This window comes from Ictidomys tridecemlineatus, chromosome 2 (assembly GCF_052094955.1).
Source record: "Ictidomys tridecemlineatus isolate mIctTri1 chromosome 2, mIctTri1.hap1, whole genome shotgun sequence".
NCBI lineage: Eukaryota > Metazoa > Chordata > Mammalia > Rodentia > Sciuridae > Ictidomys > Ictidomys tridecemlineatus.
Window position 1 is genome coordinate 8,653,372 of NC_135478.1, and position 27,535 is coordinate 8,680,906.

Genomic DNA, 27,535 nt, shown 5'->3' on the forward strand with positions numbered 1-27,535 from the left:
ACAGAAAATTAGTAAGTAGCAAAACATATGGTAAAAAGCTGAGCATGGGGCTCGGGTGGTGGCTCAGCGGTAGAGCGCCCGCCTAGCACGTGCGAGGCCCTGGGTTCCATCCTCAGCACCACATAAAAATAAATAAATATTATGAAGATATTGTGTTCAACTAAAAAATAAATATATGTTTAAAAAAAAATGCTGAGCATGGCAGTGTACACCTGTAATCCCAACTACTGGAGAGGCTGAGGCAGGAGGATGGCCAGTTAACTTCTGGCACTGGGAGTCTGAGGTGAATTACTATTAGTTGGAAGCATTTTTCTTTTTTGTGAGTGCACAGAATAACTATGTATTTTAGGGTCAGCGACTTTTTGAAGTTGATGAAATGCACAAATGCCATCAGTTCTCAACAGTGACAGTGTGAGGTAGATGTTGTTCCTATCCACCACTTTGCACATGAAAAACTGAGGTGCAGGGGACAACTTTGCCTGTCCAAGCCTCAGCACTCATCAGTGGTACAGACCCCACCTGAACAGGCTGGAAAGGGAACCTGTGTAGCCACCTGAGTTGCTGAAGGGGCTACCTTTTTTATATTAATTTTTTTTCTTTTAGTTTTAGTTGTTGATGGACTTTTATTTTATTTATTTACTTATTTATATGTGGTGCTGAGAATCGAACCCAGTGCCTCACACGTGCTAGGCCCCAGCCCCAGAGGGGCTACCTTTTTACACCCCCATCTGCCAAGTCAGGTTGAGCCTCAGGGTAGAGGTTGAGTAGCTGTGATGTCAGATCTTCATCTGGAAACTAAGAAAAATAATTAACCCCCTCAGGTTCAGTGGGAGGATAATCTCAAGAGGCTTTGCAAACGTTTGCCCTCAGCAGCTCTTGTATTTTATTGATTTGTTTTAGTATAAGCCTATATTTTGCTGCTAAAAATGAAGCAAGCAAGTACATCATGGTTCAACTGGGAACATAATTCCAGAGCCATGCAGACACCTCGGCTTTGACATTTGTGTTTTCTTTTTCTTCATAGGATGGTCCAGCAATTTGGGGTGGACTTTGAGAAAAGAATCGAGGGCTCAGGAGACCAAGTGGACACGCTGGAGCTCTCAGGGGGCGCCCGAATCAATCGCATCTTCCATGAGCGCTTTCCCTTTGAGCTGGTGAAGGTAGCACCCCGGAGATGGGCCCCATCTCTAGCCAGGCACCCTCCCTCTTGGCCTTGACTCTGGTCTTTCTGGCCATAATGTCTGTGGGTAGACCATGGCCCAGAGGAGGCATCCCCATGGGCTTTCTTCCCCCAGTGGGCAGCTTAGGAGTTCGGGGCAAAATTATATTTAAATCCCATTTGTTTGCATTGATAAAAACCAATATATGTTCTTTGCTAATTCTGTCAGCCCTCCAAGTTCATGTGTTTCACATTCACAGGTTTAACCAACTGCAGATCGAAAATACTAGAAAAGAAAAAACATCTGTACTGAACACTTCAGAACTTTCTTGTCATTATTCCCTGTGCAAAACAGTGTAGCTATTTACATAGCATTTACTTTGTGTTAGGTATTATAAATCATCTAGAAATGTGGAAAGATATGCATAGGTTCTATGTAAATATTACACGCATGGCATAGTATATATAAAGGACTTGAGCATCCCTAGATATGGTGTATTGGGGGAGGATCCTAGAGTCATCCACTGTGGATACCAAGAGACGACAGAAAATGGAGGTAAACTTGCAAGGAAAAATGTCCTCAACATGTTGTTAAAGGTAGAACCAGTTATGGAGCCTGCAGATACGGTGTATATGTACATGGCATAATAACAGCCTTCTGTGTGAAATTGTATGTAAATGTCTAGGACTACATCTGTATGGACAGATCTGCCAAGATGTTCTTGAAAATGTCAGCTCTGGAGCCTGGGATTTGGGATCCTTCTTTCCTCCTTCCCTTCCTTTTTTGGTGATTTATTGGACACTTTACATTTTTTATGATGAGCATATAACATTTTTTAAAAAAAATAAATAAAATGCTTTTCAATAAAAGGAGAGAAATACCCATAATCCTAATAGCCACAGACAAGGCCTATTAACACTTAGCTAGGCATATTTTCTGAATTATTTCTGTGCAGATGGGTAAGCCTGCCACAAACACAGCATGTGTCCTTATCCATAATTGTATATACATATCTATTTTGTAATCAAAAAACAAATTATGCCTCTTTGTGACATGCATTTTTCATGCAGTAACCATCTTCCCAAACTAGTTATCAACATATAACAAATTGTTAGTGGCAAATAATATCCTGTTTTATGGCTGTCCCATCATGTACTTAATCTATCTCCCATTTTTGATCATTTAGGTTCTATTTACACTTTTCGGCAGCTACTGAAAAGTTCTGTGCATGTTGGTAAATCTTTCTTAATTCCTTAAGATGAATTTCTAGAGTATTGGAACTAGTAAGAAGTATAGAAATGTTTTGGAGAGATTATTACTTTATACAAACCATGTGAGAGTGTTAGTTTTAGAACATCTTTGCTGAAACTGGGTTATAATTTTTAAATTTTTATTCTTGAATTAAATAATTTATCCTATGAATACAACTGTGCTAGGAAATCACCTTCCCCAAGTACACACCTGTGCTGGGGTACCCCAGGGACCTCCCTTCATTTGTTTGGCTTATCTCTTCTCAGATGGAGTTTGATGAGAAAGACTTAAGACGAGAGATCAGCTATGCCATTAAGAACATTCATGGAGTCAGGCAAGTTTCCTTCTCCTCCACAGTGACACCCTCTAGCCAGTTGGGCTTCCCAAACCTCTGGGCACCCCAATTGTGAGGCTCTTGGGTGATTTTCAAGAGCTGTAAGCCTGTCCTTTTGGGTCGCTAAAGGCATTGAAGGGGGGCATGTTTCAGTCCTTCCTGAATCTTTTGCAGGCCACCGTGCATAGCATGGCCCCAGGGTTAGACACAGCTGATTGGTTGAGCCTTAGTCACTGGTAAACTAAGAGAGCTTACCCCAGATGGTCTGGGGCAGGGTAGGGCAGACTTGAGTCGGGTTCATAGAAATCTCAAATTTATCCTCATCGAAGGTCCCTCATGAGAGTCTTGGGTCCCCTTCTTATTCTAACAAAGGTAGTCTTTCCAATTAGCCAGCCTTTATTGCCATTGGGTCCTTGGGTCACCTTGGGTTTCCCCACTGTGGACTCAGGCATCTGATCCCCAGATTTGATGTAACCTTCTTCTTCCTTGGGGACCCAGCCAGTACTTAGGAAATTTCTGATCATGCTTTGTTTCTCTCTGACTTATCTCCCCTGCCCCCCGGGTACGGATGGTTTTAGGACTGGGCTCTTCACCCCGGACTTGGCGTTCGAGGCCATTGTGAAAAAGCAGGTCGTCAAGCTGAAAGAGCCCTGTCTGAAATGTGTCGACCTGGTTATCCAGGAGCTAATCAATACAGTTAGGCAGTGTACCAGTAAGGTATTGGATCCCTGGCAGGGTGACTCCTGGCCTTGTGGAAACCCGGGTATGGGAGTTTGGTATCAGGCCCCCAGTGTTGGTCATCCCCTAAGTTACCTAAATTTCCAAGAACTTGACCTCTATCCAGAGGAAGGGATGGGACCATGTCAGCCAGGGCCCACTGGGGGGGTGTCAGGCCTCCAGAACTGGCCAGACATGTGGACAGGCCTCCCTGGGGCCCTGATACCAAGCCTAGCATGTATCTGGTGGAATTGGGGCTTCACTGGGCTGTTGCTTTGCTGCCTTCTGGGAAGCAGAGAGGGACCCCACGTCAGCTGCTGGAGGCCAAGCCCCTGAATCTACTTGACTGTCACCCCTTTGTGACAAATGCCCAGTATCCTCTGGCTTCTCTGGAGCCAACTCCTTCTGTTTCCCCATGGTGCTGGGAAAGGCCCAGATGCCAACAACATAACAAATACTTAGTGCCCAGCTTGATAAAGCCTCCTGATCTCCCAAGTGCCCCCCGCCAGCTCCCCTGCACCCCATGCCACGTACCCCACCCCCTACCCAGCCTGTCCTCAGCCCATCTGATCACAAGTACCTGGGTGCCAGCTTTCACAGGCGGCTGCCTCCACTCAGCAGGACGTGTCGGGCTCCCAGAAGGGCCTGTTTCCCAGGGCAGCACGCTTTGGCCAAGCCACTCAAATGCTTCCCAGCGGGCAGTCTGTGCTTGTGCGACCATGATGTCCTCAACGCTCTGGGTTGGCAGGGAATTTCTGCTTGATATCTTTGTTCTTAGTCTGGAAAAGCCCCCATTTGCTTCTTAAGCTCCTTCAATTGGAAAAGGGGGAAACCAAACCTGCTTGGGTTGCTGATTATCATCCTAGAACCCTTTGTCATGAATGTGACCATTCAAGGCCTCCACCCATCATAGCTGTTCACAGATCATGGTGATCCATAGCACCTCCATAATTAAATGCCAGACCAGTCCTCCCCTCCCTTCCCCTCCAAGCCTCTGTGATCTGAAGCAGCTTCCGGGGCAAATGTGGGCACAGGCCCTCCATGCACGTACTAACCAGCTGATTCTCGTTTCTTCTCTCTCTCTGTCTCCTGTCTTGTGTGTGTGGCCTGCACTATCCCTGGGTGTCTTTCTACTTCGTCCCATCTTCCGCATGACCCAGGACGGGGCTCTTCACCCCGGACATGGCCTTTGAAGCCATTGTGAAAAAACAGATTGTAAAACTCAAAGAGCCAAGTTTGAAGTGTGTTGATCTCGTGGTCTCAGAACTGGCCACAGTCATTAAAAAGTGTGCTGAGAAGGTAACAGGTTTTGTTCTTATCGCCTCCGCATTTGTCCCCCATCTTATCCCTTCCATTTGTTTGTCTCAACCCAAGCATCTGGAAAATTCTGCCTCGGTAGGAATCCCCTTCTGTGGACCAGTTGTCACCTGTTGATATCTCAACTTTGCATGGGCAGCTGTGGGAGTTGGGTCACAAACACATCCCACCTTTGCAGTTTCAGGTACAGTGGGGACCGGAGGCCTTTGACATTGTCAAATGCATTGCTTTTACAAAGCAGTGCCTATCCCTGTGACCCTTGGAGAAGAGTGGTTTCCCAGCTATCACCAAAGCTCTGAAACATTGTCAACTTGTAGACCCACACGTGTTTAGATTATAGGGCATTTGAGAGGTTTTCAGGGGCAATTTGACTAACCAATCCATTTTCCCCAACTTGTGGATTTCACCCAAACCACGAAAGGTGTGACTCCCACACAAGTGTGGTTTGGTTCAGTCACTGCTGCAGACAAAGGTGAGGGGCCCTGGGGTGTTAGCCCAGTGGGTGCCAGAAATGCAACAGTAAGGAATGGTGTCTGGCAAGGGGGTCCCTCCGAGGTGGATAGCCCAGATGCTGCCCTCGTTATCCTAGAGGAGGTGCTAGACACTCACAAACTTGGCAAGCACCTCCATGGTCTTGTCACCCAGCGCTGTGCAAGAGGGGCCTGCTGGAACCTTGAGTGGCAAATCCATGCCATTCACTTTCTCTGCCACCTTTCACCTACCAATCTCTGGCTCACAAAGCAGCTCCTTGTGCATGCATGCGCACCCTCTCCCTCTCTCCACTCCGCCCCCTGCCCACCGTCCTGTTCTTGTCTCCCAGCTGGAGCAGCTGTGAGATGGGAACAGAGTGGGGATTTGGCCCCCCATGTCACTCCCCTTGCATTTTCCACTTGTGTGGTTCGTGTTTCTCCCTGGTCAGGCCACTAGGACCCCACCAACACGAGCCCTCTGCTTGTTCCCTAGCTCAGCTCTTACCCTCGATTGCGAGAGGAGACAGAGCGAATTGTCACCACTTACATCCGGGAGCGAGAGGGGAGAACCAAGGACCAGGTATTGGCACTTTGTCTTATTTTCCAGGTATAAATTTTATGTCATCAGTTTTGAGTGTAGGTTCTGTAAGTTCTGACAAATGCATAGAGCACTGATCAAGGTTTAGCGTGGTGGGCTGAGGATGTGGCTCGCTGGCAGGCTGCTTGCCTCATGCATGTTTGATCCCCAGCACTATTTAAAAAACAATTCCAAATTATATCTTATGATTCTGTGACCTCCCCGCAGGTTCCCACCCTTGTGCTCCTCTGTGGGAGACTGTTTCACCCCCAGGCCCATCTCTCCCCAGTTCCTCCCTGTTCCTGCAGATTTTTGTTTGGGCTCCTATAGCACCTGTCCTGGTGACTGGGCTTCCCTGACCCAGCACCGTGCACGTTGGGTTCCTGGTGGTGCTTGTCGCACATGCTGGGAGCTCGCGGCTGTTGGTGCTGAGCAGCAGTCCCTGTGGATGGAGCACAGCTCCTGCTATCCATGTGCTCACCAGAAGGCAGCTGGGGTGCCATGGTGGAGAGTGGGGCATAACTCCATATAGCCTCCCTCCTCTGTAGCAGTCTCATCTGTCACCTGCTGAGCCCCAGGAGTCACAGGTGACTCCACATGTGAGTTGTCACTGTTCCTTAATTGTCCTTTTTTTGTGGCCTTATAGCAACTGTTAAATCCAGGTCCAAGATGAACATGTGTGTTGCGTTTGCTTTTGTCTTGTTTTATTTAGAACAGTCCCCCTGTTCTGGTCTTCACTGGGGAAGAACGTGGCTCATTTGTCCTGGAGGGCTTCCCCTAGTTCCCACTGGACCAGTCGTTTCCTCTGTGAGCCTGTCCACTGTTGCCTCATTGCCTCGTAGCTTCTGGAGCCTGGAAGTTTTATCAAAAGCCTGGGAGATTCCAATTCATTTTGTCATTGTTGGCAGAAATGCTGCTGTCCCTTGCAAATGTACACAGCCCCTGGTGCCCCACAGTTGACAATGCCAGAGAGCTCTGGTCCGAGAGTTCTGGGGTGATCATTTGGGCTTTACGAAACCAGCCCTCAGGAGTCCCCTTGGACACAGCACCCCTAGGCATTCTCCAACAACCTCCAAGGTCCCATTTTATCTTTGAGAACTCCAAGGCACACAGAGGGAAAGTGACTGGCCAGGGATCAGTGGGAGCCTGGTTGGGGACACGAGAGCTCCTCCTCCCCAGCCGCTTGGCCTGGTCTTAATGGGAATTGGGCCAAAGAGCTTTCTGAGCCTGTGCTTCCCATCAAGCACCTTCATCCTGGCTAAACTCGGACAGGGATTGTTGCAGGGAATTTGCGCTGCGTTTGCAGGTGCCATCCGGTGTCTGAGACTGCATCCTTCCTGAAATGTATGTGCAGACATGTGCATATGTGTGGGTGCCTTTGTGTGTGTATCTTATTTTAATGTTCTCACTTAGCCAGTTTATCTTTGCAGTTTTTGTTGTTTTCTTTTTTGGTTTTAACATTTTATTTGGAAGTAATTTCATTAGGGAAAATTTCAAAAATAGAACAAGAGTCTATACTATTTACTCAAAATTAGCTATTACCTTTTTACCTGTTTTTTTTATTAATTCGGTGTGTATTACAATAGAATATATGCACAGTTATATACCTACCACACATGTGTATGTCTGTGTAAGTCCTTAGTTTGAATGTAGCATTTATAACGCATTGGGTGCTAAAGATTCGATGCACTGTAAATGCTGGAAACCTGGCTGGGGCAAAGCTGAGTGGTCGAGCTCATGCTGAGCATGTGCAGGGCCCAGGGTTGCATCACTAGCACTGCAAAGAAAAAAGAAAACATTGAACCCTGTGCAGTAGAGTCTTCTGTTAATCCCATTCCACAGCTTAGTAATAAAAGATCCAGGGTCGCGGGCTACTTAGAGTCGAAATGAGACTCCAGCTCCAGTGGTCCACTGGGCTGCCTGGCACTGTTCTCTTTTAGTGCAGTCATTTTTCTTTCTTTCTTTTTTTCTTTTTCCTGTTACTAGGGTTAGAACCCTGAGGACTTTACCACCAAGCTACAACCCCAGTTCTTTTTTTATTTTGAGGCAGGGTCTCACTAAATTGCTGAGGCTGGCATTGAGCTTGTGATCCTCCTGCCTCAGCCTCCCAAGTTACTGGGATTACAGCATGTCCCACTTTGCCCAGTTTAGCTCAGTCTTGCTTGTGTGTGCGGTCCTGACCATGGAAGTACCCTGTCCCCTCTGTATGCTTATGGGCCCCCAGCCCCACCCATCCTGGCTCTTGCCTGGGAGGCTGTGTGGTTCTGGGCCTTCTGCTGACAGGGTGCATGAAGTGCTCCTGCTGCTGCCCCTTCCTTCTTGGCTGGGCTTTATACCCACAGATTTCCGCTTTCTCCCAGATTCTTCTTCTGATAGACATCGAGCAGTCCTACATCAACACGAACCATGAAGACTTCATTGGATTTGCCAAGTATGTACTTTTGGGGACAGTGTCTGGTGGGGCGGCCCTAGGGAGGAGTTAGGTTCCCTCAAGAGGGAGGAGCCAGAGGGTCTCTGTCATCAGGGGTCCCTGGTTAAGCACAGAGCCATTAGAGAGTTTGTGGGCCCTGACCCAGTGTCCCCACCCAACATGTTCTCTGTGGGCATCCCAGTAGCTAGTTTTATGAAATAAAAAGATAGCCCTTGGTCAGATTCAGGGGTGGGGCTGGCTAACTGCAGTGCTCCTCTCTTCAGAGAACTCTCAGAGCCTTTGTGGACCAGTGTGTGGCTTGTTTCAAACCTGGCTATTTCACAGCCAGAGCCTCCTACAGGCTCTGAACTTCAGAGGGTCTCTGTGAGATGTGCTGTTTGGGGTGTGTGTGACTTCTGGGCATGTTGCAGGTTTAAAACCAGAATCTCATGGCACTCAGATGTGGGACAGGCTTTGATTTAGGCAAGTCTTAGACAAAAATGGTATGATCTTGGGTGTTACCTCCCTGATTCCATTACCTCTGGGTCCCCTTGACAAGCTTGTACATCACTTGGATTGTTCCATTCCACCAGGCACCAGCTTCCTTGTACCAATTTAGCAGATACTGCTGGTGCCTTCTTGTGCCAGATCTAGTGATAGAGCAGCATGTAAGCACAGGCCAGGTTCCTACCCCCAAGGAAGGCCCTGGCAAGCACAGGCTTGTACCCTTGCAGTTAGCATACAGGATGATCGGGGCCAGGTGGGGACTCTGAGGGTCCCAAAAGTCCCAAGGGTGACTTTGGGGACTGGCCTTGGAGTCCTAGAGGCTTCCTTAAGGAGGACCTCCTGGTGCTGAGACTTGGACGGTGTAGGTCTTTGGTAGAAAATGTACCAGTGAACTGGACAAAGTGGATGGAGGTTATGTTCTGGGCTGGGTGGGTGGGAGATGAGTGGATTGACTGAATGAATGAGGGCACGATCAGTTGCTCCTCCCGAAGCCCAGGAAGCTGAGGGCCCTGTCTGGGCTGTCCCCACAGGGGGTGGCCTGGGGAGCCCCGGATGTGGACTGTGCTTAGGTGCAGTTCTCAGAGCCTGAGACAGACAGACTTCAGCCCTGAGACAGCCCTCCCACCCGTTCTCCCTGCCACCAGGTGTGCGGGGGAGAAAACGCTGGTCCCTCTCTTTGGTTTGCTTCTGTTTTCCTCACTTTGACGTCTCTGCTTCTCACACTTCATCCACAGTTCCTTCTCACAATCTCTCCTGTTTTTCCTTTGACCACTCCACTCTTTCCTCTGGATTCCGGGGCCTTCCCACTTACCCCAGCTGTTACTATACTGAGCAACTGGTCACCGGGTGGGTATTGCCTGCTGTGTGCCTTTTCCCTGGTGTGTGAATGGGGACGCCTTGGCTGGGTGGCCCTAAGGCCCAGGGGGATATCCCAGAGGTCCACTGAATAGCAGTGGAGCACTGTCTCAGAGATGGGGCCAGTTCAGGGTCTTTGGATAAGGTCAGTGAGTGAGGCAGCTATAGCCCCTCCCTTTCAGAGCTCCCAGCCTAGGAAGATGGAGTCATTGGTCAAGACGTGACAGAAAGGAAAGACTAGAAAAGGAGAATAGGCAAGGGGCTATGGGAAAGGAGAGTGAGGACTGGAGAAGACATTCCTGAGAAAGTCATGACAGCAGGTGACAGGCAGGGCCCCAGGGAAGGAAGGCCAAGAAACAGAGCAGGGGACAACCAAGACAAGGTGGAAGTGACAGGAGCTGGTGGCCACACCTCTCACCAAGAGGACCCTATAGGATGCAGGGAAGAATGTGGAATTTGGTACCTGGAAATCTCTGATTGGGTCCAGCAAGGGCGAGGGCCCACCACATGGGCTGTTTGAGGAAGGGTGGAAGCCTTTAGGGGGCAGCACATCTGGGACTTCTTGCCACCCACCCTTGCTGTGAGTATTGTCTGTGCTCGTTCTCACCTCCCTCAGATGCCATTGGTCACACTCCTTTCTGTCCTACAAATGTTACAAACAACTCATAGTAAATGGCCTATGGTAATCACATAGAACACTAGGAAAATTGTTCACTAACATTCTGTCTTCATTCTTAATACTCCAGCCTTTACTGATTTAGAACTAGAAACTTCCTGTACATACACAAACACTCGTTCTGCCTTATCCATCAGTCAACTTAAACCATAAGACAAAACCCCAGAGGTAAAGGAATGAAACCAAGCTGGTTTGCTTTTTGATATTATTCTTAAATTTCCAGCTAAGGCAATGAGATAAGAAAATATGATGGAGATGTAAATTGTTTGCAGGTGGTAGTATGATTATTTGAATGGCAAATATATTAGAAAGGGGGTTGAGTAGGTGCACACATAAAATACAGTGGCCTTCTGTACCTATACGAAGTAACCAGAGATAGGATGGATAGAGAAGAAAAGAAGCTGGGCATGGTGGCACATGCCTGTAATCCAGCTGCTTGGGAGACTGGGGCAAGAGGATTGCAAGTTGGAGGTCAGCCTGGGTAATTTAGCGAGATTCTCCCTCAAAATATAAAAGGGATTGGGCAATGGCCCAGTGTCAGAGTCTGAGTTCAATTCCTAGTACCATTAAAAAGAAGAAAGAGGGCTGGGGATATAGCTCAGTTGGTAGAGTGCTTGCCTCACATGTACAAGGCCCTGGGTTCAATCCCCAGCACCACCAAAAAAGAAAGGAAAAAAAGAAAAAGAAGAAGGCAGGAGGAAGAGAAAGGAGATCAGCAACTATAGACAAATAGGGTTCCCAATTGAACTTAAATGTTCTCTGACTTGGGTCAGGAGCAATCAGAGACTAGTGCCATTTTCATAGCCAGCAGCTATCCCACAGTCTGACCCCCCAGGGCTGGATTGCTTTGTGGTTAGTGCTACTTACAACCTGGTATTGGTGTTAGGAATGGGAAGAGAGAGTATAGGGAGAAACCTCAAGTGTCTGACCCTCAACCATCCTGGTGCAGAAGTACCCCTGTAGTTACCTCCTGCCTGCCTCCCAGCTACCTGGCACTCCAGCTTCTCCTGTCCTCTCTTAGAAGTTCCAGGATCTTGTGAAAAAAACTGGCACTTTTGGGGTAGTGAGATCGGGGTCTAGAAGCATTAGTTCAGCCACATGTGCTTTCTTGTTCTGTGGGCCCCAGCTGTTTTTCCTGGGCGGCATGCGGAGAGCATCTGTCTTCCTCTGTCCATAGCTGGTCAGTTGGTCCCCCAAGGAAAGAACCCCACCTGGGCAATCAGGGCCTCTTGCTCCTTATGACCCTCCTGGCATCTCATCCACATGTGCTTTCTCTGCTTTGATTTCAGCGCCCAGCAGAGGAGCACACAGCTGAATAAGAAGAGAGCCATCCCCAACCAGGTAGCTTCACCAGGCTGCAGTCACCATTCCACCATGGGGGTGGGGGAGGGTGCAAGAGATGACCAAAACCCAGTAATGGCACTTGACACATAAACTGCCCTGCCAGGAGCTCACCCCTAAGCACCAGACCATCCACTCTTAGCCTCCGAAGTCCACTTAGATATCAGTGTTTCCAAAAACAGTGTGAGTGCTGAAGCTTTGGTAGGGCCACAAGGGGCAGATTTCACATGCATCGGGAGCTGTCCTATTTGATATCTAAGGCCAAGATTAAAGCCTGGCCCTCGAGATGGGGTGACACAACCATCACCCAAGGTGTCTATAAGCAAATTGAATTCCTATCTCCTGCCCCAAGGATTGGGGACCTGTTGGTGAGAACCATGGAGGCTACATTGTCACAGGCATCTCAGAGAAGTCTGGGTTGGTTTTAATCCCATACCCAGACAGACCCTGAGCCTTGATAACTTGTCCCAGCTAGAGGTCTCGCAATGGCTTTATAAATACCAATATTAGGTGGGGTTTTTGTTTGTTTTGGGGTATTTTTTTTTTTTTTAAGAAAACATTGTCTTTGTAAAGTTTCTGCCACTTGTCCCCACCTTTTCCACATCAGGCTGAGGTGGGGGTGGGGATGGGGGCGGGGGCTCTGCTGTTTATCTTGCACGATTATAGAGTTGATGAAAAAAAAGAATGTAACCTCTGCATGATTTTTTTTTTTTTTTGCTGCTTGCCATAGGTAATATGTACATTGTTGCTTTTTCATTTTGAGAGATGATAATGAATTAAATATTAACACCATGAATATAATTAATAGCATGTAATTTTTTTCTTTTGCTGTTTTTTCCCTGCTCCTCTCTTCTCCCATTATTGTGCTTTTTCCTGCTTTTTCTCTGTCCCCTCATGTCCCTTTCGTCTCTTTTCCTCTGCCTGCTCTTCCTTGATTTACCCACAACCCTAACTTTGCATTCTCAAAGGGGGAGATCTTGGTAAGTACCTGCTTAGTGTGGTAGCAAACATTAGAGAACCTAGTATCGGTGGAGATCCCGCCCACCCTGTAACATTCCCTTCCCCACAAAATAACCCCCCCAAAAAAAAAAAAAAAACTAAAAATAGAGCTAACCTGGAAATCGCACGTCACAGTTGTCATTGGACTTTGCATTGTCCTGGGTGTCAGTTGCCCTCACCGAAACACTAACCTGACCACCACCTTTGTCAGAAGCCCACCTCTCCAACTGATGCCTGGCGGGTTCACCTAGGGTCCTATAGATCAGGGATGGCAAATAATCAGCTTGTGTACTATCCCTGCCTCTGCTCCACTTCCCTGGCTGTGGAAGATTCTCCTCAAGCCCTACTGAAATTTTTTATTGCTGCTGTCACTCCTCTTTCTGCCTCCAGTGCAGACATCACTTACTGACCAGAGCATGTTTTTCCATATGCAGAAATTTCCTCTCCTGTGCTCATGGCAGGCATGGCTAATTGATTCAGCCCTCTTCCCCATTTACCTTTCCTCTATCATGTGCCAATGGCAGACATTGCTAATCAATCCTGACATTGTATCCTAATACATATGCCACCACTCCCCATTCCCTGACCGATGTGACTAACTGATGAGGGCTTTTAAAATTTCTTCATATAATCCTGCTTCTGTATCCATGGCAGGCATGTCTAATCATTCAGGGTGTGTTTCCTGGATTGCTGCCACTAGCCTCTAGCCTCTGTAGCAGATAATGAGACTGTGGTGTTCCACATGCCCCCTTTCCTTATCCTTTGCCTGGGACAGACATCAATAATCAATCCTAGTACCTGTTCCTGCCATTCTCAGAAATCTCACCACAGTGCTCTGGGCAAGGTGGATTGTATTTGCCATCCCTGCTGTAGGTAATGCCTCCTCCCCTTGCTCAAGCCCTTGAGTGGCTCAGCCCAGCCCAGAAATGGGCAGAGGCCACTTGCGTCTGAGAGCTGAGTCCAATTCAAGGCACTCACTGCGGGCAGCTGGCCTAAGCCTCAGTCTGAACCTCAGAGAGCACTGCTCTAGCCTTAATAGAGGCCCCCTTCTCCAGGACATTCTCCCACTGCCAACCCTCTGCAGAAATCTTCCAGTAACCCCAGGATCAGTAACTGAGACAATGCTATCTCAGGGCTTTGATGTGCCTGGGTTCCTAGAAGATAAAATAAAGATAGAGCCAAAGCAAAAGCCTAGACCCATGGGGAGGATGTTTTGGGGAACAGATTGGCTTTAGGCCTGTGGTTCCCTCTTGCCACACACCCCTCCCCTCACCAAGTTCCTTTGAACTTGAAAATTTTCTTCCCCAAACAGTTCAGGCACATGCCTGCTTTCCTCCTCCCCACATCCCAGATGTTTAGTCATTATTCTTTTCCTATCAGATTCTACAACCCTGGCCATAAAGCCTTGAGTATGGCTGTGGCCTCTGGGTGTCCCAGCCATGGTTTCCACCCCTGCCTGGGACCCTGACTCAAGAGAGAAGGCTGGCCTAGCCTGCCCGCTGACCCCAGCTGCACTGCTGCTTGCCTGCTGCCCCTGGCTGGCCCTGCCTACCTCTCTGCGCGCCTACCTGCCTGTCAGTTGTGCACCCTGGACCTCCGGAGCCCTACCTGTCTCTCCTGTCTCCCTGGGGAGTACCACTCCCACTTTCTTATGAGCCCAGTCCCCTGGGGATGGCCCCTTGGCATTCCCTTTCTTTGGATCACCGTGGGTGTCTGCCCACAGCTCACTAGGGAGGGATTTAGACTCTGACCCTTCTGAGCACTCATGCAGGCAGCTCTCTAGGTGGCCTGAAGGGAAGGTGCCTCAGGGCTTTTGCCAGGCCTCACCGAAGCCCGCACTCCCCAGCCTCCTGCTCCAAGGCCTGGGTATGCTGTTCCTTGAGGGTGTGCTCTGGGAAGGGCCCCGCCCATGGCCATGCCCCTGAAGCACAGTCTGTGGGCTCTGGCCTCCCCTAGCCTCAGGTGGGAAGCAGGCAGCCCAGGCCACAGAGGGATGGTTGGAGCAAGCTCTCTCCCAGGAGAGCAGAGACCACACCATGCAGGATTTCTTCTTTTGGGGAGCAAGGACAGCCTGGATCCCTATTTTCATTCCATGACTAAACCTAAGCCTACTATGCTCTTAATCTGTGCCAACCCCTGGCCTACACCTGGGTGAGGCAATCCCTCTGTCTGCCCTTGGGTAGATGAAGGAGCAGAACATGGGCGCCATAGAAAGCCACTCAGGGCTGGGCCATATTGTTAGAACCACGAGGTCCCTTCTGGGTCCTATGCAGTTTGGCCTTGGCCGCGGTCTTTCTGGAGACCAGCTTTGCTAACAGTGCAACAACTATCCCAGTGAGTCTGGGATTGAGCACATTCCAGAACACTGAGCCATCCTTCCATGCTAAAATCAGGACATCTTGGAAAAATTAGGATGATGGTCACCTTCTTGTCAGGGAGACTATCATGACCTTGTTTGGCCTACTGGCCTATGTTCCTGATGGCTGCAGGGGTCCTGAGATCTCTTTCTCATCCCAGCAAGTGATAAGTCTATACCCTTGACCTTAACAAAGGGTGCCAAGTGACAACTTTATGCTGTCCCCAGCCTGGGCAGGGACTTCAGCATAGTACAGGGTGCCTGGGCTTTAGTTGCCACTCTGCCTTCCTTGCCGCCTACAGCTGGAAGACAATATGCAGTCATGGGCAGGGGCCATGGGCTGGTGGCCCTGTTAAAATTTGGTACCCTGGAGGGAGGTCCAGTAGGCACAGTGAAGCCCTTTCTCAAAGCTGCCTACCAGGAAGGTTTCCGGGCCCCAAACTCATCCCTAATGACCCCATCTCAAGTTCTCCTGCCTAGTGCTGCCCTGGGAGTACCCAGTACCAGCCCTTCCAGCTGTCATGGCCATGTGCCCACCCTCTAGAGCTTGGCCCGTCTGTTGCTGTCTTGGCCCCAGGCAGCCCTGTCTGTGCCTCCATGTGCTTTCACTGCCTGGGGTTCCCAGTTCAGTGGGGGGCGGGGGGCTCTGGTCCACATGTACCTACCTCCATGTCCCAGGGATCATGGGAGCATAAGAACGTGGCCAGCCCCCTAGGCTGCCTGCAATTAGCCATCAGGTAAGTCTCTAAGCAGGCCTGGGGTCTTCTCTGCACTCGATGACAGTGACAGCCAGACATCCCAGGGCCCTGAGATGCCATGCAGAGAAAACTGCAATTTCTGGGCTTAAAGCCACACTGGGGCATGATCCAACCCCGATAGTCCTTGTAGGGTCCCTGAGGAGGTTCCTCTGTGCTCCAGACTTTGTCACCAGCCCTCTAGGAAGAAATGTCCTCCCAACCCTAGTGACCTGGGCACAGATGAGCCAGTAGTAAGGGTAGCAGTCATTGGAGTGGAGTGAGAGTCATTCCATGGCGTCGGCTCCTGCAGTCCTCCAGTGACAGCCACCTGCCAGAGGGCATGAGGGGTGACGCTGAGGGCACCCCTGGTTACCTTTTCTCATCCAAAGAAGATGTCACCTTCCATGTGCCCCTGCCCTGAACACAAGCCCCAGATTTTCCCCTGGGCCTCTTTCTACCAGGTGGGCGTGCATTTTGCCTCCTGGTTAACCAAGTTAGCCTCAAGCACAGAGGGCCTCACAGGGTCCTGGTTCCCTATCAGCACTTGAGCTCTCGAGTTACTGTCCTGTCTGTCTGCCCACCTGCCTGGGCACCCTGCTGGGTTTCCAACTGGGAGTGCTTGGGGTGAGATGGAGTTGGGTTCCTGGCTTAGGGCTAGAGGTGTCTCTGCCATGGTCCCCAGCTTCCTGCCTTTGCTGTGGGGTGAGGGTGCTGGCTGCTGTGCTGGGGGGTAGCCAGGGTGATGGAACACTGTTCCCCACTAAGCCATGTCCTCCCCCCCAGGTGATCCGCAGGGGCTGGCTGACCATCAATAACATCAGTCTGATGAAAGGTGGCTCCAAGGAGTACTGGTTTGTGCTGACAGCCGAGTCACTATCCTGGTACAAGGATGAGGAGGTGAGTGGCCGGTGGCAAGGGCTGGGTGATGGGGGTTGTGGGTGGGTACGCCCACACATGCTCCCTCTAGGCAGCAGCTATCCATTCTCTCGCTCATTCACTGTTCATTTGGGGCAGGTTCTAGAGGGTAGGCTTGGTGTGCTGGGCATGTCTCATCATAACCCAGCCCCTTGCTGTCCCCTGTGAGGTCGAGCCTGATGGCAGTCAGTTGCCACAGGAAGCTCTTCAGGAGGTGAAGAGCTGCCAGGAGGTTGGAAATGGACCCTAGGTCTGAGCACCATGACTCTCATGAGAGAGGCCACAGCTAAGGGTTGGGAACTCAAGTGCACGGCCAGCCTCCTAGAATGTGGGTTTTGTCACTCATGGGCTTGGCCAGGCCCTCCGGGCCTTGGTTTCCTTACCTGTGAAGTGAGATAAATGGTCCCTTCCCCCTGTGTGGTGCGTATCCATAATAAGTGTCTTTTGAACAGTATGCACATTCGTGTCATTGTGAGAAGGAGATGTAGAGGCCTCTGGGGACTGTGGGAGTAAGAACTGCAGAGAACAATGTTGCATGTGGAGTCCTACCGAGGAGCTCATCCATTTGGCTTGAAACTACGCACTTGGTGGACCTGTGGGCAGTGAGCTATGAGCCAGCTCAGCCCTGGCCCAGCAGACCCTCTTCTGAACAGATCAGACAGGCACTGCCACCCAGGCCACTTCTGCTCTGTGCTTGCCCACCCTCCACTCCTGGCTGACCCATTTCTTGATCCTGTCAGTATAATGACAACCACAGCTTAGCAGGTGGGGAGTGAAGCCACTTCTTCCCAGTGACATGGGCCAACCATAAGGGATGCAGTTTCTCTCCATAAACTCAGCCAAGATTGCTTTAAGCAGGCTATTAATTTAGGTCTGTAACAGAGGTCCCAATGAAGGGATGCAGAAATTCAGAAATCTGTTTCTTGGTCATGTGTCTGTGAGCTTGGTGTGCCCCTGCTGCCAGAATGTCCAGGGCCTGGGCTCCGCCTTCTCCGTCACCACCTTAACACATGGCTCCTCCTTGCTTTCCAAGACTATCCCCATGTCCATCATCACATGGCTTCTAGCAGCCCCAAGAAGGGAAAGAAGAGTTGAATATGGTGGTACACACCTGTAATCCCAGTGGTGCAGGAGGATAAGAGCTCAAAGCCAGCCTCAACAACTTAGCGAGGCCCTGAGCAACTTAGCAAGACCCCTGTCTCAAAAAAAAAAAAAAAAAAAAAAAGCTTGGTAATATGGTTCAGTGGTTAAGCACTCCTGGGTTCAGTCTCATGTACCTAAAAAAAAGAAGAGGGAGATGAGGGGAATGCTGGCTCCGTTTGTGGGCTCCTAGGCAGCAGTCTGTTCGCAAGGCTACTCTGTGGCAACTGGGCACCTAGCTGACAGTTCATCACCCTAAGAAGAACGTGAGAACCAGAGTTTGATGCCTAGTGTTCTACCAGGATCGTGAGCAGGTATTCTCACCCCTTTATGTCTTGTCTTCCTATCTAGAAAGTGAAGGCCATGGCCTGCTTTCTCTGGGGTTATGGGAGTCCAAGGGGTAATCCTGGTTCTAAGCCAAATGCAGGACCTGGCTCTTAGCATGTTCTTGGTGATTTGTCCTGGTGGTCGCCTCAGGTTAGTCTTCCAGCCATTCTGCATGAGGGAACACCCCCCAGTTCACAGAAGGGGAACCAGAGTCTTTGAGGGTGTTTTTCTTAGGATCATGCTGGGGCCCAGCTCCAGATCATGGCGTGGACTAGCATTCACTGCCCAAGTGCTTCACTGCGATACAAAGCCAGCTAGCTAGTGCCCGTGGTCCCTGGGATGGCACAGCAATGACAGCACACCAGGTGTTCTCCATGATGAAGCCAAGCTTCTCTGATCACTTCTAGAGTGGGAGGAGGCCGAATGGAAACGCACTACTCTGGGGGTCCCTCAGGGACAGGCTAGCCTGGGCCCAGCCTTGTATCCTTCCAGTCAACCTTAGAGAGGAGGCAGTTGGAGCCTCCTTGAGGGCCCCTGCTGGCCCAGAAGCAGCAGTGGGAGGGCCTGTACATTTATGCAGCCCCCTCCCTGTGGCAGTTCCAGGGCTAGGAGAAGTCACTGAGTCCCCACACAAGGCACCCTCCTCCCTTTCCTCAGCAAAGTCTCAGGCCTGCCGTAGGCATGGCACTGTCACCCCTCAAATGCCAGTTGGGAAAATTGAGACTCTGAATAGTGACTTGCCCCCTTAGCACAGTGCAGAGATGTGTCCCTGTGTGGTGGACACCCCTGGCCTATGACCGTCTGTGAGCACATGCCAGCTGACCTGAGGGACAGCTGCCCCTGTGTTTAAGCCACTCCCCCGTAGCTCAGGCTGGATACAGTTACTGCAGGGGAAGGTATTGGTGTGAAAGGTGGTCATCCCTCTTCACACCAGGCTTACACACTCAGCCCTGGACAGTTCCTGGAGCCTTCAGAGCCCTGTGCCCCCTGAGGGACCCTGTTGGGGACTGCTCTAATCCCAGGGTGGTGGGGTCGATAGAGCTACCACAAGAATTTCTGGGGTATACCTGGAATCCTCCAGAACTCCAGGCCCAGCAAGCCTGACAAGGTTGACATGTAGAAGCAGGTCAAGACTGGGTGTGGTCTGGCCTCCCTCCACCCACCCCCACCACCGCCCCCTGCCATCAATTCCTCAAGAAACCATGGGTCTGGCCAGGCATGGTGGTGCAAGCCTGTAATCCCAGCTACTGGAGAGACTGAGTCAGGATGGTCACAAGTTTGAGGTCAGCATGGGCAATTTAGTATGACCTTGTCTGAAAATGAAAAAGGCTAGGGATGTAGCTTAGTGGTAAAGCACCCCTGGGTTTGATCACCAATACTGCAAAAAAAAAAAAAAAAGACGAAGAAGTAGTAGATAAGCAGCTACAGAGGCTGTGGGATCCATCACTCCTCAAAATGGCCGGGGTAAGGGGGTGGGGATGGCCCTTTCGCATTCCCCCCCCCCATTTTTGCCACCAGTCTGAAACCCAGTCTGCTCTGTGGAATGTCAGCTGTCTAGGGTCTTTGGTCCCCCAGGGCAGGACCAGGCTGGAGCGGCTGAGACGGCAAGGCATTGGAGTCCCATCTCCAGTACTGCACAACAGAAAAAAAAAAGTCAACCGGGCTGGCCCCTGCCCTCCATTGTTTTGGGGGTGTGCGGATCTTCTGGGTTCTGCCCATGGAAAGACCAGGCCCCGGGCAGGGTGCCACGGTGCGGCTGCTGGGCCGAAGCCTAGACTGGGCAGGTCACGGTGTGGCCGCGCTGCAAGTCCAAGTTTACGAGCTCCTCTTCTGTACCTTGAGGAAGGGCCCTTTGATTTTCCCTCGTTGGGGGGCATTTTAAGCAGGAGCCTCCTTACTCTCCCTGGAGGCCCCAGACTGGAAGCAGGGGCAGGGTTGGGAGGAAGGTCGGGCGCTGGTGGTAATGAGAACCAGCCAGACCCGTGAAAGGGGCCCTGTGTGCGCCCCAGACACAAAGCAGTCTAAGATCAGAAGGGACAGGCACAAAGTACTACCCCCTCCCTGCACCACTGCCCACATTGGGGACCCTAGCAGTCACCCCCAAGGGCCAGGCCACTTTTGTAGAAAAGCTTTGGTGAGAGGCAAGATGTCAGAATTTCTTTATTTCTGAAATAAATGAGGAGACATTAACAGCGGAAGGGGAGAGAGGGGAACAATCCAGCTAGAGACCCCCAAGCCCAGTGCTCCCTTGGCCTTTATCCAGCACCTCGTCTCCCCCCCAGACCCTTCTTCTTTGCTCCAGAATCTTCAGTTAAGTCTCCAACCCAGTGGGAAACAGGACTGTGGAAGGTGACACTTACCTCAAGGTGTGCCTCACTCTGGGGGTGGCAATAAGTTTAAGGGACCGGCGGGGGCCATCCTGAAGAGCCGTTTGCCCAAGCCCAGCCTAACCAATGTGCAGACTACTGTACACATTCAGAGCCTCCTGAACACTAGTCTGAACACTGGGATGGCGGGGCCGGCTACTCATCCCTTGGGCCCCCAGCACGGCAACGGCAGGGCCACCACGCGAGGCCATGCCTCGGCTCCTCTGAACAGGCGAGAAAGCCACTGCTCCTCCTGCGACAGTCTGCTCTGTCGTCTCTTCTGACGTGGCAAGGCTGCAGCCGGCTCACATCTGGAGAAAGTTGTGGGTTTTCAGGAAATCCAAAGGAGGGGGTGGGGGAGGAGGTTGGTGGGAGGGAGGGTTGGGTCGGTGGCCTGTGCGCAGATCTCTGGGGTGGGGGAGGGGTGCCAGCACTCCTCTATGTCTGTGTGTGCCTGTGTTCTGTGTGTGTGTATGTGTGTGTGTGCGTGCGTTTGTGTGTGCGCACGCGCATGTGCTGGCAGTCGCAGGAAGGCAGCCACCGATTTCTGGGCGGAATCACACTATAAACAGTTCCAGATGTAGTGTCTCGCTAGGAGCCAGGAAGGCCTCTGACTCAGTTGCTTGGCCTGGCTGGTGGCTGGGAGCTTCCTGCCTTATGACAAGATGGGGCAGGGGTCACAGAGGCCCTTCCACAAACCTCCAGGAAGGCCCCAACCCTGGCCCCCTCTAAAGCCCTAAGCCCTTCCCCAAGAAGGCGGAAGGCCCTGGGCCCTGTGTGCCCTGTTTTGTCTGCAGTAGCCGTTGACAGCCTTTCTTGGATACTGTCTCTCCCCTGGGCTCTCAGTGTCCTCCTGTCTCGTGGCCAGTGGGCCCCTCTGTCTGTGCTGTGCCCTGAATCCTTGACCAGAACCCTGGGGGCTGGCCCTGGAGCCAGTCCTACCAGCAGAAAACCCCTGGAGCCTCAGTGGGCATGCCACTAGGGCTTTGCCACGTCAGCAATCCTCACTTCCTGTCATGAGTATGGAACTCAAGTGCTTCCGTTGACAAATGGGGAAACCAAGGCACAGGCGAGAGAAGAGATGTGTTCAAGGGCACACAGTCAGGAAGGGGTAGAGCTGGCACTTGGCCTCAGCCAGGCCCCCTTGCGGCCAGCCCCACCTAAGTCCTGACTCTCTGCCTGAGGGGCAATCCCTAGCTCCCTTCCCTTCCATCTCTGTGGCTGCTCTTGAATTCAGAGGCAGCAGCAGGGTTGAACTTCATTCTGAGGCTTTTCAACAATATGGAGACAGGATGTGTGACAAAAAATTTCTAAAGACATCTGAGTGCTGAAGAAAGGAGAATCGCAGAGAGAACCCAGCTTTGTGTCAGGTGGACATGGCTCCTGAAGTCCCACAGTGGCCCACACCACCTGCTGTGTGCCCCTGGACAGCCAGCTTTCCTCACTGAGCACAGTGTCATCCTAAGGAGATTGAAGGAGAAGGTTCCACGAGCTGATAGATGAACAGCACATGGCCTTGGTCACTGGGACCTCTGCTGCTGCTGTGGGTCACATCCATGTGGGAATCAGGGACCCTGACTGCTTTGGTTCCCTGCTATAGAAGATTGGTTCATGGGCCGGTGGGGGTGCAGTGGTAGAGTGCTTGCCTAGCATACACAGGCCCTGGGTTCCAACCCAATACAGCAGCAAGTGACACCACTGAAGGGGCTCAGTCCCGTGTTGGGCACAGAGTAACTGCGTAGTCGATATTTGTGGGTTATACAGGTCTTGTGGTGCCACCTCCAGCTGTGACTTGCAGGCCGAGGGTCACACCTCTGAGCTTCCTCCCCAGCAGCCTATGGAGCTGCCATGCCCGACACTTGGTGGGCACTCCCTGAAGGGGGCCACCCTTACAAACCCACCGACAACCGGGCATGAAATGCATGCCTGTAATCCCAGCCACTCGGTAGGCTGAGGCAAAGAAATCACAAGTTCAAGGCCAACCTGGGTGACTTAGTGAGACCCTGTCTCAAAATAAAAGGGGCTGGGAATGTGGCTTAGTGGGTTCAACCCCAGTACCAAACCAAACAACAACAAAGCCACGGATGATGCCCAGGCATCAGATTTCCAGCTCTGGGATCATGTGAAGCAGCAGTCGAGGTGTAAAACCCAACCTGCCCCCGCCTCTGCCTGCCCCTCTGTGCCTCAGTCTCTCTCCCTGTAAAATGGGATCATCATGATAGCTCACTGCTAGGCCCTTTGGGAAGTGCTTCCATTCACTCACTGGGGGTTGGGGGGGTGGGTTCTTCATGTCCTCACTGAACAAAATAGATGGGCATCTGTCCTCCAGGAACTACTGAGCCAGCCCAGGTGACATACAAGCTATCACATGGGTCACTAAAAGCAAGGCTCATGGGGGTGTGGGGTAGGGTCAGCCCATGAGGGGTCTCTTCTGCATAAAGACTTGAGGTAGACAAAAGAAACCCTCATAGTTCAAGGCCATTGGCATGGAAGCAAAGGTCCTGGGAAGGGAACCCCCTTGGAAGGTCCTGAGTGTCAGAAGGAGAGAGTAAGGGGGAGAGCTCTGGCAGATGAGTTAATTCACATAAAGTCGGGAGCATGGGAAGTGCCACATGCCCTGGCCGAGCATTCTGGCTTAAACTTCCTCATGTTGCTGGACATCCCAGAATGACTCTTGTCCCCTCTGCCCTCAGGAAAAGGAGAAGAAGTACATGCTGCCCCTGGACAACCTCAAAATCCGTGATGTGGAAAAAGGTTTCATGTCCAACAAGCACGTCTTTGCCATCTTCAACACAGAGCAGAGGTAAGGGGTCCGCAGGGCCTGGGAGGCCTGGGATGCAGACAAATGGCCTCGTTCCTAGTCTTTCAACAGCGTGCACTGAGTGCTTGCTCCCAGCAGTCCCTTCCTTTCCTTCCAGAAAGGAAGTAGGGTGAGAAACAGAAAAAACACCGGGTGTTTCTGAGGAGTAGTCAGGGAAGACCTCTGGTCAGAGATGGGGATGAGGTGAGTCAGCGAAGGCGTGGGGAGCAGAGGTACCACAGGGAACCGGCTGTGGTCCTCACAGCACCCTCTGGTAGTTGTGGGGCAACCCTTGGTGGGTGGGCAAGGAGAGAACCTGGGGTGGGGCGGGGCCAGGTGGGAGGTAATGGAGCCAAGGATGTGGAGGAGGAAGGAGCAGATTCCAGGTAGAAGTAGAGCTGATGAAATCCTCTTGGACAGGCATGAGCAAGACACTGATGGCAAGCCTGGGGACTTGGGCCTCAGCTGCTGCTAAGGGCTAAAGGGGGCAGTGAGGTAGGGCAGGTTTGGGCTTGGTCAGCAGCTCAGCTGGGACCTTGCTGAGGGAGAGGCCTGGGAGACACCCTCAGAGTAAGTGGGAGGCGAGGGAGATGCAAAACGTGGTGTCCAGGAATGAGTCTCAGGCAGAGATGTGAACTGGGGAGTTGCTGCTACACGGATGGGATTCAGAGTCCTAAAATCGAGTCAGCCGGGGGCGTAGCTTGGTGCTAGAGCACTTGCCTAGTGTGTGCCGGGCCCTGGATTTCATCCTAGTACCACAAAAAGGAAGAACAGGAGAAAGAAAACAGTCCTGAAAGCATATGAGTCCCCCTTCAAGGGAAGATAGAGATGAGGGAGGACCCAGGAAGCTCTTAGGACCCACCTGAGTAGGGGAGCAGCTATTAGCAAAGGCCTGGTGTTTGTGTGACCAGCCAGTGGGCCCTGGTGTCCTCCCTGCTGGCCCCAGCACCGTCGCCCCACTGCTCATCCCACCCACTCCAGCTGTCTCCTGTTTTCTGAAAGAAAAGTTCTGTCCTGGGCTAGCTGGCCTACACCTCTGAGACCCAGCTTGGCCAGCAGCCAGGGCCCAAAACCTTTTAGATTCACCTCCCTGGCCAGGAAGCCTTCTTGTGAACGGGAGAACCTGAGCTCTCCACTGGGACACGAAGCCCTTCCTGGCCGCAAGAGACAAGGCAGCCATCCCACCTCGGAGCCCTGCGCCTCCCTGGACAGGGGTGACAATATTACCAGAAATATCTTTTAAGACTGGAACTAAGGCACTCAGAATAGTAATAGAAACAAGTAAACATTTCCTTGTGTAGTTACAGAAATTAAGTCTAAAGGGAAGAGAGGCAGCTCTAGGTATTGGGGCCCAGACCCCACTTCTTGTTTCTCAGACTTCCTGGATGCATTCTCAGACTTCCGTCTCTTTGTCCAAGAGGGCCACCCAAACTCCAGCCATTGTAAAGCAGCAGAAAGGAGAAGAGCCACAAAGGCCCGCCCCTTCCCTCTGACTCCCTCCAGACTCTTTCAGGGCAACCACTTGCCCACACTGGTTGGTCAGAGCTCTGTGATGGAACCATGGCTGACCTCAGGGCCAGCACTCACTTGAGAACTTTAGGGTCACTTGCTGCCTCAGCCCTAACTGTTTGTGGAACAGGCTGGCATGTGTGCCATGTGACACCGAAGTTTCTGACCCATAGAGCACTTGAAAAACACAGTCCCTCCTGTCTTGCTTCTCAAGTCCTTGGTGCTCTGCTTCTACCACCAACTTGCACAAGCCTTGCCAGGCATCTTGTTACTGTCCTTGGAGTTCCCATTGTACCCACTCCTGGGACTCAACCACATACATGCTAGACCTCTGGTGTGCAATGGCCACTGGCAGTTATTTACAGGCAAAGGATGAAATGAAATGAAAAATTCATTCCTGTGGTCGCTCTGGCCCCATTCTCAGTGTTCAGAAGCCTCCTTGGTGGGGCAGAGTCAGGGTGTTGAGCTCAATGATAGAGCACTTACCTACAGTAGGTGAGTTTTTGGATTCAATCCCCAGCACTGCAAAAAATAAAAATTAAAAAAGGCATTTTAGGGCTGAGGTTGTGGCTCAGTGGTAGTACGCTCACCTGGCATGTGTGAGGCCCTGGGTTCGATCCTCAGCACCACGTATAAATAAAATAAAGGTATTGTGTCAGCTACAACTAAAAAATATTTATTTTTAAAAAAAGGCATTTTATAGAAGCTGCCTGCGCCTTAGGCAGCCACATTGGACGGACATTACAGAACATTCCCACTGACGGGCGTGGTGGTGCACACCTGTAATCCCAGCAGTCGGGAGGCAGAGGTGGGAGGATTGCAACTTCAAAGCCAACCTCAGCAACTTAGCAAGATGCTTTCTCAAAATTAAAAGGGCTGGGGATGTGACTCAGTGGCTAAGCACCCCTGGGTTCAATTCCTGGTACAAAAAAAAAATCCACTGTGACAGAAAGTTCTGGTGGAAGTTACCTCTGTAGGCTTCCTCATTGGGAGCTTCCCAACCCAAAGGTAGGTGTTATGACACACATGCCCACTTTGGGGCTTTTTGACAGCTTTTGGCTCCCACAGGAGAACTCAAATGAAGGGTACGGGCAGTTCCCAAGAAAAGAGTTGGCAACAAAATCCAAAGCCAGAGGTACTGCTCCACCAGGCCCTCCCTGGGCCTGTGCTCTATGCCTGGTCCCATTTACGTGCTGGACACACTAACTCACAGTGACCCCTCAGCATCAAGGAGGAAGGTGCTGAAGCCATGCTGGAGCCCAGGTCAGGTTTGAGTCCCTGCTCAGGCAGAGAGACCCCAGAGCTCACACCTCTTAGAGGTCAGTCAAGTCCATGGGCAGGGTCAAGCTACATGCCCCTTCCTCCTGCCCCAGGAATGTCTATAAGGATTTGCGGCAGATCGAGCTAGCCTGTGATTCCCAGGAAGATGTGGACAGCTGGAAGGCTTCATTCCTACGTGCTGGGGTCTACCCTGAGAAGGATCAGGTGAGGAGCCACCCTGCCCGACCCGCCCAACACTCCTTGTGCTGAGCTGACCCATCTGGGAGAGGAAGGAGGCAGGTCATTACTAGACCTTGTGTACAAGGATTCTCTGAAGGTGTGTAGCTGACGCCCACTTAAGCAAGAAAAGCAGAGATGGGATCAGCTTTTCATCAGAATCCCAAAAGTTTTCAACTGAAGCTGCTACAGTCAAGGATCTCCATGGACTTGGGTCCCATCTGCGTGGTCCTCTTCTCTCTTCCCATCCTTGAGGTGGAATGAGCATGGATGCATTTGGTCTCCAAATACGTTGTTACCACAACTAGGGGAAAAGATCTGGGGGCGGAAAGGACCTACAGGATGTCAGGGCCCCTGACAACCAGGGGTGTTTGGTTATTGGTGGTACATGGCAAGCAGTACCCAAAGAAAGGCAATCACCTCACTACAATCACCTCAGGCCTTAGTCACCCCCCACCGCCTCTGCTCCCTTTTGCAGGCAGAGAATGAGGATGGGGCTCAGGAGAACACCTTCTCCATGGACCCGCAGCTGGAGCGGCAGGTGGAGACCATTCGCAACCTGGTAGACTCCTACGTGGCCATCATCAACAAGTCCATCCGCGACCTCATGCCAAAGACCATCATGCACCTCATGATCAACAACGTGAGTGCAAAATTCAAATTAGAATGTGTCATAACATTGGAACCTGGATTGCAGGCCACACTGGGCTCCTGGTTCCATTTAATCAGGTAATTGGAGCTAACACTGCGCTTGCGCGCTTTGTCTAAACCCTGTATTCCCATCTCTAAGAAGTCTGTGGCCTGAATACTCCCATCTTACCTAAATTTGTCCTACCCTCGAACAAGTATAAAATTAATAAACAAAAACTGGTAGTGTTTAAAGAAAAGCAGTTAAAAGATATAATGGGAGAAAAGATATCGATAAAGGCATAAGGTACTGGGAAGAAGGGCTGGGGATGGAGCTCAGTGGTAGAGCACTTATCTAGCATATGTGAGGGACTGTGTTCAATCCTTGGCACCACATAAAAATAAACAGATAAAATAAAGGCATACTGTCCATCTACAACTACAAAAAATGAATTGATTAAAAAAATGCAAAAAAAAAAAAAAGGTATGATGAGAGAAAAGATACAGAGGGATAAGATACTACAATAAGGGTTTGGGGTATGATTCAGTGGTACAGCATTTGCCTAGCATGCATGAGGCCCTGGGTTCCATCCCCCAGGACTTCAAAAATAAATAAATAAATAAAATAATAGAAATAAATTGAACAA

At 50.9% G+C, this 27,535-nt stretch overlaps 1 protein-coding gene and 1 non-coding gene across 10 annotated transcripts in view; both read left to right on the plus strand.

The window, feature by feature from the left end:
* Dnm2 (dynamin 2) overlaps nucleotides 1-27,535 on the plus strand; it is an 89,224-nt gene that overhangs the window by 57,420 nt on the left and 4,269 nt on the right. For 3 of the 9 annotated variants that reach the window (XM_005336145.5, XM_005336150.5, XM_005336143.5), the window contains exons 8-18: nucleotides 1,025-1,160; nucleotides 2,678-2,745; nucleotides 3,324-3,462; nucleotides 5,743-5,829; nucleotides 8,187-8,257; nucleotides 11,564-11,615; nucleotides 12,584-12,595; nucleotides 16,491-16,604; nucleotides 23,149-23,258; nucleotides 26,138-26,249; nucleotides 26,740-26,904. In XM_005336145.5, coding sequence (XP_005336202.1) covers nucleotides 1,025-1,160; nucleotides 2,678-2,745; nucleotides 3,324-3,462; nucleotides 5,743-5,829; nucleotides 8,187-8,257; nucleotides 11,564-11,615; nucleotides 12,584-12,595; nucleotides 16,491-16,604; nucleotides 23,149-23,258; nucleotides 26,138-26,249; nucleotides 26,740-26,904 — 1,066 coding nt within the window. Of the gene's footprint in view, nucleotides 1-1,024; nucleotides 1,161-2,677; nucleotides 2,746-3,323; nucleotides 3,463-4,622; nucleotides 4,762-5,742; nucleotides 5,830-8,186; nucleotides 8,258-11,563; nucleotides 11,616-12,583; nucleotides 12,596-16,490; nucleotides 16,605-23,148; nucleotides 23,259-26,137; nucleotides 26,250-26,739; nucleotides 26,905-27,535 lie in introns of all 9 variants that reach the window. The other 6 variants (XM_005336146.5, XM_005336144.5, XM_040290452.2 and 3 more) reach the window with 3 other exon arrangements.
* On the plus strand, nucleotides 10,862-10,934 carry Trnav-cac (transfer RNA valine (anticodon CAC)). Its single transcript has one exon. It is a non-coding gene; the product is annotated as a tRNA-Val (tRNA).